This window comes from Betta splendens, chromosome 2 (genome assembly GCF_900634795.4).
Source record: "Betta splendens chromosome 2, fBetSpl5.4, whole genome shotgun sequence".
NCBI lineage: Eukaryota > Metazoa > Chordata > Actinopteri > Anabantiformes > Osphronemidae > Betta > Betta splendens.
The window spans coordinates 21,088,641-21,097,988 of record NC_040882.2 but is presented as its reverse complement, the minus strand read 5'-3'; the positions used below and the strand labels follow the sequence as shown (position 1 = coordinate 21,097,988).

The 9,348-nt window shown below is 48.5% G+C and overlaps 1 protein-coding gene across 2 annotated transcripts; it reads left to right on the top strand.

The window, feature by feature from the left end:
- Positions 1–32: 32 nt before the first annotated feature.
- rbm14b (RNA binding motif protein 14b) lies at positions 33–9,206 on the top strand. Of its 2 annotated transcripts, none has more exons than XM_055506817.1 (4): positions 33–155; positions 1,547–1,899; positions 2,182–3,211; positions 3,301–9,206. In XM_055506817.1, exons 2-4 carry the CDS (start codon positions 1,551–1,553, stop codon positions 3,620–3,622), a joined length of 1,701 nt encoding a protein of 566 aa, XP_055362792.1. In that variant the 5' UTR covers positions 33–155; positions 1,547–1,550; the 3' UTR covers positions 3,623–9,206. The 2 variants fall into 2 exon arrangements, with proteins under 2 accessions (XP_055362792.1, XP_055362790.1); XM_055506815.1 differs by lacking the exon at positions 33–155 and adding an exon at positions 207–224.
- Positions 9,207–9,348: the final 142 nt, after the last annotated feature.

The window sequence follows — 9,348 nt, the reverse complement described above, 5'->3', positions numbered from 1 at the left end:
GCTGACGTTGCTTGAGTCATTTGATGAGGGCTTTTGTGAGGGTTCAGCATCCTCCGGGTGCAGCGGCGGCGGCAGCCCCGGCCCTCCCCCTCTGCAGTATGCCCGACGCTCAAACGGAAGCAGGCGCTACCATTTTGAAACACAGCACCGCCTAGGTAAGATGGTAGAGCCTCTTGTTTAATCGCCTTTTCTGCAATATTATTGTGATCAGAGCCGCATGGGAGGTAAGTGAATTAGGCCCTTAAGGTTTAGGCGTTTTCTGAGGGTGTGTTGGCGCTACAAAGGCCATTAGCGGCGTGTAGCAGCGCAGGGATCCGTCGGCGTTGCACTCTATTCATTTCTATGCTGAAAAATAGGATTGTTTGTTGCCACATTGTATCGATCGCCCATCGAGCCGCTCGTTGTAGCGGATATTTAGCGTGTATCGTCCGGACGCGGGGAAATTACATTCCACCGTGTTTTCCTGGCGTTTCCGCTTTGAGACTCGTGTGTTTTTTTTTCTTCGGGCACCTGAGCGAAAAGCAACGAGAAGCATCCCGTGTCGCCATTCACGTTTCTGTTGCCGTAAACACGAGCTCGGCTGCAGCGACCTGCCCGTCTATCTGTGCGTCTTTAACACGTTTTAATCGCCCTTAAATATGCAAAGTGAAAAAATGTGTCGACTCAGCGTCGTGCTGCGTCATCAGAACAGCCGCTTCCCTCGGTTTCTGCCTCAAACGAGCCCAGCGTTAACGCAGCACATGTACTGTATTAGCGCTGGTAACGGCGTGGCGTTCGCCTTGTTCTCCAACGGGTGTAGTGCAGTCGGTGGCAGCTGACCGGGGTGTTAACCAGAAAATAGAAATGTCACGTTGGTAGGTGTCACGTTCCGCCTTGGCCTCGGATTTACTACCAGGCATAAAGGTTATTCAGGAGGAAGACAAGGGAACAGCTCACTCCAGCCCGACCCAAAGCCTGAAAGAAAGGGAGCCAGGCAACTTCAGGGGTCACACAGTCTATATGATTAAGGACTTAGATGTAGACACATATGTTAATAAGGAGGGTCGAATGTTCAGATATGCGTGCGACCTCAAACAGAAACCATAGAAAGCAAATTGAAAAGCAGTGGCGTCGTCTTTCAAGGCAGGAACCTCCACACCGATGTCGTGAAGCGTTGTTCTTATTGTGACTGTAAATATTCCCACCCATTGCGTGAGCGTGACTCAGCCCTGTGGCTGATCACAGCCTCCTCTCCACCGAGTGATGGTCTTCAAACCCTGAGCTCTAACAAATGGAGCGTGTTTACTGGCTGCTCTGGCGTCTCCTGCTCTGAGCGAACTAATCTGAGCTGCTCTGACCTGAGTGGTCGGCTCAGCTTTGCGTTTGGATTTTAAATATTTATCTTGGCACCTTTTTATGATTTCACGCCCTTTAACAATAAAGCTTTTAATATTTGAACCACAAATCATCAGCCGGATTGCTTTGATCTAAATCTGGAGCCTGTTCAACCTGTCTAGGCTCTGGCTAATAAACACAAGTTTGACGCTGAAATGAAACATCTTTGCAGCGCCATGGACAAGAGCCACACAGTGAAGCTCTTTGTGGGCAATCTGGCGTTGGACACCACCCAGGAGGAGCTGTCGGCCATCTTCGAACCCTACGGCCAGGTGGTCAGCTGCAGCGTGCTGCGGCAGTTCGCCTTCATCCACCTGCAGGGCGAGGGCGCTGCGGAGCGCGCCATCCGGGAGCTCAACGGCCGGGAGTTCCGTGGTCGGAACCTGGTGGTGGAGGAGTCGAGGGGGAGGCCTTTGCACTCCACCAAGGTGTTCGTGGGCAACCTGAGTGGGATGTGCACCACAGAAGATCTGCAGCAGTTGTTCCAGACGTTTGGGAAGGTTCTTGAGTGCGACAAGGTCAAAGGTGAGCGAAAAACTTGTGTGTTTTGAATTCCTCCATCTTGTATTAGACTTGATTCCTCTTAATGCAGTGATTGTTACTGATAGATTTGAGTGCCTGCGCATGTTTTACATAAATGAAGAGACAGAGCTTTGTGCTAAACCGGAGCAAAGTTCACAGAGTGCAAACAAGATAAACCTCAATAGCCCTGTTGTAAAGAGATGTAATTAGTGTTTGTGGCAATGCAGCTGTGATCCTAACTGTTGTCCTTGCGCTTAATGACAGCCAGGCATTCCTCCTTTACAGGCTATGCCTTCGTTCACATGGAAAACAAGGAAGACGCACTGCAGGCCATTGAAGCTCTACACGGCACCTCGTTCAAGGGCCGTCCCCTGTCTGTAGAGCTGTCCAAGGTCCAGCCCAGCAAGCAGGCACCGACAGGGAAGATCCCCTGTGTTAACTGTGGAAAACAGGGCCACTATGCAGGAGAATGTCCTGTGGGGAAGCCGTCTCTGGAGCAGTACCAGAGTCAGGCAGCAGTCTTGGCTGCCGCCGCCGCTGCAGCCGCCGGGCTGCCTCTGCAGGTCCAACAGAGCGTGCACAATTCAGTCTACAACACCTCCACGTTCGATCCCACGTACGCAGCTCTTACTGGGATAACCACGGGCACTCGCACTGATGGAAACCCAGTGAACCCAGCTGTCTACGGGGCACTTGCCAGTCAGGTGTACGGTGCCAATGTTGCCAATCAGCTTTATGGAACAGTGGCCAGCCAGGCAGCTCTCTCATCAGGCGCCACCCAAGTGTACAGCTCAATGACCCCCAATATCTACGGCCAGGTGGCGGCGACCCCAGCGGCGGCCGCAGCTGCAGCGGCTGCTGCCTACACAACTCCAGTATACACCCCAGCAGTGGGCAACCCCCCTGTTTATCTAGCTGCCGCCCACGGATTAGAGATGCAAGCAGCAGCGGTAAACCCCGCCTACTCTGTGGCGCCAGCGTTGTACGGCGCCGCCACCCCTGCCTACGCTCATATAAGCGCCATGGGAGCGACGGACCCGACGACGGCCATCTTTGAGGCGGCCAGGCAGGCCCACTACTTCTCCCAGGGCCAGCAGGTTGTGGCTGAGCAGCAGACAGCAGCTGCTGCAGCGGCAGCGGCAAAGTCCGGTGAGAGGGACCGGAGTCCCCTGCGGAGATCGACACCCCTGTTACCGGATCCCGTCTTGAAGCCCTTTGTGTACCAGAGAGCCAAGCCACGCAGGCCCCTGCTCCCGACGCCAGCTGGGCGAGCAGCCGAGGAGGCGGTTGAGGCTGCAGAGGACCCCATGGCAAGGTACAGTAGGACATTTGCTCTATTACTGTCTTGTTGCAAAGTGCCACCTCTAAACCCTCTGCTCTTCCTCCTCTCTCCGCTGTATTTAGGTATTATGCTGAGTACTACCAGCAGCTGCAGCAGTACCACCAGTTCCAGTATGCCTACCCACCACAGAACGCGGTGACCCTCCCTGCCATACCGGGCGTACAGGCCGTGTCGGCCGTACCAGCAGCTGTACCCACGATGAGCGCCCAACCGGTTGCTACGCTGGATGCCCTCAGGCCAGTGGTCCCCACTGCCGCAGCAGTGGCAGCCGCAATGGCTGTGCCCAGGGTGTATGAGCCGCCGTTGCCGCCGCCCACGCGCAAGGAGGCCATCCTCCGCCGCCCCGAACTCTCCCTTCACACACCTGAGCCCCCCTTCCGATAGTCACACACACACCTCTCTGCCCCACCCCACCCCTTTTGCCCCGAACCTGACTCCCCCAACATCCACTTCCACCCCAAACGTGACCACCTTACTGCAGCTGTATGCGTGTGTATGAGAGAATGTGTGTGTTTGTGCGGGGGGCTCGAAGTGTGTGGCGTAGGGTTTGAAACTGGGGGCTTCTTGGTTTTATTAACCTGCTCTGTGAGGGACTTTGGTAACTTTGGTCCTGTTTGCACATGCACAGTGCAGCTATGAGGGAGGCTCTTATCTGTGTTCTGGGCATTCTTTATCCTTTTCTTTTACTTTTTATTGTGCCAGTCCTACACCTGTGCCAGTATTACACTGACCCCGTCAGTTGTGTCACTTGCCTTTACTTTGACAACCATGTTATGATTTTCTAAGGCCAAACCTACAACCATACCTTGTTTTTCTCCTTGGGCCTAGATGATCAGTGAGGGCAGCTAATTTGAAACCTTTTTGCCTTACGTTGAAGTGTTCAGATTTTGATGTGAGCAGATGGGGAGTCAGATGAACACACATCGTGTCCTGGCTGCAGTGCAGTGTGTCCAGCAGAACCAAGGTTGATGTGTTTGGGGTGGGGAGTTCGTCTTGAATGTAGATGTAGATGTGTCTCTGAGTGAGTGAGAGAGAGAGAGATATGTGCGAGCTACTGACCCTGCAGCGCACAAACGAAGCAGCTAAGACTGCACCTTGCAGAAAAACAAAACGTAAAGCACATATAAAATGTACTGTAATGTTTGGATCTCCCCTGGATCGCCATTTGTTTTACCTCTTCCCCTCCTTTGTTTTAACTGGAGTGCTGAAAGACACTGCTTCACCTCTCTCTCTACCTACAGCTGCCTACCTCGCAGATCAGATTTCAGTGTAGATTGTGTTGTATTCTATTTTAATTCCTCACTTCTCACCCAGTCAGCAGTTCATTCTGCTTCTTGGAAAGGTACAGGGTCAGCAGTTTATTGGGAGCTGGATGTTGAAGACAATGACTTTTTATAGATAGTCTTTTTTTTTAATTGTTTGTTTTGTTATGTAGTTTACATGTAATATAAATCAAAAGGGGGGTGTAATGATTGTAACTATGACATAACCCTTTGAGTGACTGCTGCATATATAGATTACCATACATACAGTATGTCCTATTAGGAGTATGAGAATATTTGACAAGCTCAATTACGTGCCTAAGCTTTTGAGTGAAGTGCATTTAATGGAGGCATTGCCCATTTCAAGTGCTTGTGGTATTACTTTTTAATCATTTCAAAGGGGGATAACGTGAGCCCCCTGCAGCTTAGTGTCCAAACTACAAGCTGGCTCACGGACTGAAAATTATGTATTAGATTTGCATTGGTTTGTTTAACAAAAGCCACAATTTGAGCCTCACAGGTTCACAAGTATCTGCTGATGATTTTAAGCAGAAATGACAGTGAAAGCACCAGTGAAGTGAGGCATGGGGCAGTGTCTTCCAGTCGTCCCGACTGTCCTCGACTTTTTTCAAACACCACAAAAACAGACCTGCTTCAGATTTCAATTGCAAAAAAAAGTTTGTTTGTTTTTTTTTTTGTTTTTTTTTTTTGCATCTTGGGTCAGCTTGGCTACGTCAGGATAGTTTGATCAGGATTAAAAACTAGATCTACATATACTCTTTGCACTTATACTTGAATATTTCCTGAGTGGCAAATTCCACCAATCTAGTTCTACAATCAGTAAAATTTTTTGCAAGGACTATTTGACAGCGGTCTGATGCACACACAGACATACTCACTGAGATCACCTGACTGCCTCGCTCTTTGCCCCTTCTCCTCCTCTGGTTTTTAGTAGTTAAGAGACCTTTTGCATCCCACGGTGTAATCGTTCTGTGTTGTATATACAAACACATACCAGTTGCATCCTTTGTAGAAATACGTGGTTTGCGAATATTACTTGTTTGCCATGTTTGAGATCGTATTTTTAGAGAAGCGTTTTAGTTTAGACCTTTTTTTTTTTTTAGAAAAAAACAAATAAAAAAAATCAGCATGCTTTTTTTAAAATATGTATACTATAAATCTTATAATAAAGAATGTGTGGCTGACTACTGTGGTAAAGACAGCAAGGGTTTGGACATTTCCCCTTCTTCTTGTTTATGTTGTTCTTCTCCATTATCTGTTTCTCTTGTGTAAAATGACCACCAGACCCATTTGACTGGGGACCCAAGGGGAGACAGGTGTAGATGCTGGCCCTGCTTTGCTCTCTGTGGTCAGGGTAAGTGCAGGTTGGCGCTCCTTTCTCTCTCCAGCCTCTCAAGCAGTGTTGCAGACCAGCATTTATGTGAAAGCACTTGCTCTCTGCACTTAAACAAATAAATTTCAGTATTGAGTTCTGACAAGGAAGACTTGATATAGTCTTCCTAAAACGGATTTGATGCTGAAAGGACAGTGTGAAATCTCATTGAGAGCTGGGGAGAGGCACACAGATAGAATGGCCTGGGTGCATTTTGATCTGTGGAGCAGTCCTGTTGCTTCTTGGGGTTGATGGGTGTGTGTCTGGTCTGGTCTGGTCTGGTCTCTCCCCGCTGCACCAAATTCTCCCTTTCCGTGTGTCTTTGTGTCCACTCTATCAGACTTGCATGTGTGATGATCTGTAACTTTGCCGCAAAAAAAGGGCCCACGACAGTCCAGCTCTGAACTAACTATCTCAACTGAATTAGGTCACCGTGCCACCTGGAACGGCCACTGTGCAGCCGTGCGTGAATGTGGCGGCGTGAGCCATGGGGACAACTTTTAGTGCGACGCCACCGCAGTGGGAACTTGTTCTCTCTCTCTTCACCACCAAGGTAAATGAAAACAAAACCAAACTTAATGAAAGCACTGACCTCTCCTCTCCCCACCTGCCGCCCCTCCTTTGACTGTGCCTTGACCAAACACTCCTCCCCTCTTCCTCTCCTCTGCCATCACCACCTCCTCTCTCCCCAGTCCGTAGCTCCTTCTCAGCTGCAATGGCAGTGCCACACCTGCAGCCTTGGGCCTCTCCTCATTAGGGGTGGGTGGGTGGGGCTAAGACGTCCTCAACAAACTGAGTCCTGTCATCAGTGTACAAGGCGACTGACTGTGCTGATGTGTCGTGCTGGTCTGATCAAGTGAATAAAGAGTCGCGTGTGTGTGTGAGTGTCGAACAAACGTGAGCATGGATGTTTGAAGAACTGTTGATCGTGTGTTTCATTGAATAGTAAGACTTGGCACATATGGATACACCCCCACCCCTTCCCTGCCCGCTAGTAAACTCCTCTCCACCGCCGTATTCGCCGCCCTCAACACCCCTCCCACTCCCTCCCTCCCTCCCTCCCTCCCTGCCTTACCTTCTTCCTCCCCCATCCAAATGTCCCGCTTCACCTCTCTTCTCCGCCGTTCACGCACACAAACGCTTATTCCGCCGCCACCGCCGTTGCCACCTTGGATCTGGGTTTGTGGCTCTGGCTCGGACTCAACTTCCCAGAACCACCCACCTGACCCAACCTCCCCATCCTCCTTTGTTACCGTAGAGGCCTGGGCTTGCCAATGGACATTGTGTGTGTGGTGGCCCGCCGTCGGACTTAGTAACATGACACAGCAAGACTTCAATGTTGGACAAGCTGCTTTGCTAAAACTGTTGAATGCTGGGTTTGCTCCACACGGCTGTTGGAAGGGATCTTATGTCATGTTCCTCAAAAGAACTTTAGCTTCAGTACATTCAAAATGACAAACCAACCTCCTGCTCTCATTGTGATAAGAGTTATCTGACCTTTGTGTCCCTAACAGCCTGTGTGCCAATCAGAAACATCCTATAAGATGGGCCTAGGTACGAGGCCAGTCTGACCTGTAGATTCTCCCCAATCTCAGGGTTCCTATAGGACTTTTCTGGTACGGCAGCTCTACACTATTCCTTCTATACTGGAATCAGCTGGACTGGCTGGAAATGTGCTCTAACATGTATGTGTTGCTATATGTTAAGATGTGTCCATGTGCTGAAGTAGAGAACTTAACCCTCACACACAATCCCACACTTGTTGGCTTTAAAGGATATGAAATGAGTTGTCCGATATTTGCTCTGACAGCTGCAAGATGGAGTCGAGACAAAGAGGCCGTTGCTTTCTGTCTGCCTAACAAACAGAAGGGACGACGAAGGAGGGAAATGAATAGATGAGTTGAGTACAAGGTGAGTCGGTTGTGGAGGCTGTCCCCTGACCTCACCTTCCTGATCTTGGAGGGGCCTGTTGTCGATTGTTATATTTGTTTAGACTGATCTGGATCGGTTTGTACATGGCATTGAACTGTCACGATAATGCTGCCTAGTCTCTGCACAACATCCTTGTTTATTCCAATGTAGAATTCCAGAACTGATTATAGAAAGTTGACCAAACAGCACCCAGAAACACGGAAAGTCTAATTTCAACATCGTCAAATTTGTGCACATCTGAGGAAAAGCCAGTTTAATGAACTGTGCGGCAGAGCCTCCATGATCAGGGTGCGCAGAGCTCCAGTTTTTATTTTTCTCCCCACTCCCCCTACTCCTTACTGAAGGCTTCTTTAGGCGCTTGCGAATCTGGGCATCCCATGCTTGGGTGAATGCAGCCACGCAGCTCCAACCCCCTGCTCCGAATTCCCAGTCACACTGAACTCGCTGCAGCCTCTTCCCCACTTCCTCACCAACTCTCCTGCCTTCTGTGCTTTGGACAGTTTCTCAGTAATCCAGATGCTCTTTGATAGGATCCAGCAGGTTACATCTGCTTTCTTGCAGCAGGTAACTGCTGAGATGCACAAGTGTGTGTGTGCATTCAGAATGCAGTCTACTTCAGTTAGGTGTTGTGATAAATACGTTTTGAGCACAACCCATATAGACCATATTGCCTTTGAGTTTGCAAGTTGAGATTCATTAATGTCATCAGAACTGTTCTAGTTCTTACAGCACAAATGAAAATCAAATAATAGACTGTACTCATGCTCCTGTCAGTCATTACCTGAGCTCCAGGGGAAGGACATAAAATGAACCCCTGCAGGATAGAATACAGTTCAATCGTTAGAAGGCTAATGTTCAGTTTCACCTGCCTGCATATATTTAACATTGTTAATTCAGCATCATTTTTCGGGTTTTTCTTTATGTTTACAGTGATCAACTGTAAACTTAGCTCAGTAGTAGCACAGTAACGTCTCCAACGGTAACCACAAATAGTCGCACAGTAGTTAAGAAACTTAAAGTAGGTAAATGGACCAAGTCGACTGTAGTTACATTAAAATGCCTGATTAATTATAATACAAGTGATTCTAGTTTCCAAAGACAAGGGTGACAGATTAGTATGCCATCCAAAGAGAATAGCAATGTGGATCTGTTCATTTCAAGGACATTTGTTCCAGCACAAAACTTAATGGGATGGGGGGTAGTTGGTGAATGTTAGATACAATGTTTGCGTCAACATGTTTACTGTGAATGACAAATTCTGATATAAACAAATAATACTGTATGGTTGTGTATGCATATTCACATTTTAATCTGTATTTCTTAAACTGTCTAGGCATTTTTCAGTCTGCATGCAACCATTAATAAAATCAGTTTTATATCAGCCAAGTCTCTGAATGTTTATTGTAAATATTGTTTGATCCTTTATTTTCTTTGATCCTTTACTTTTGGGTGAGGTTTGCAGAAACGACAGAGGTATGGGTTTGTCATTGAGGGTCACTAACAGCAACAGGTGCATTGCACTG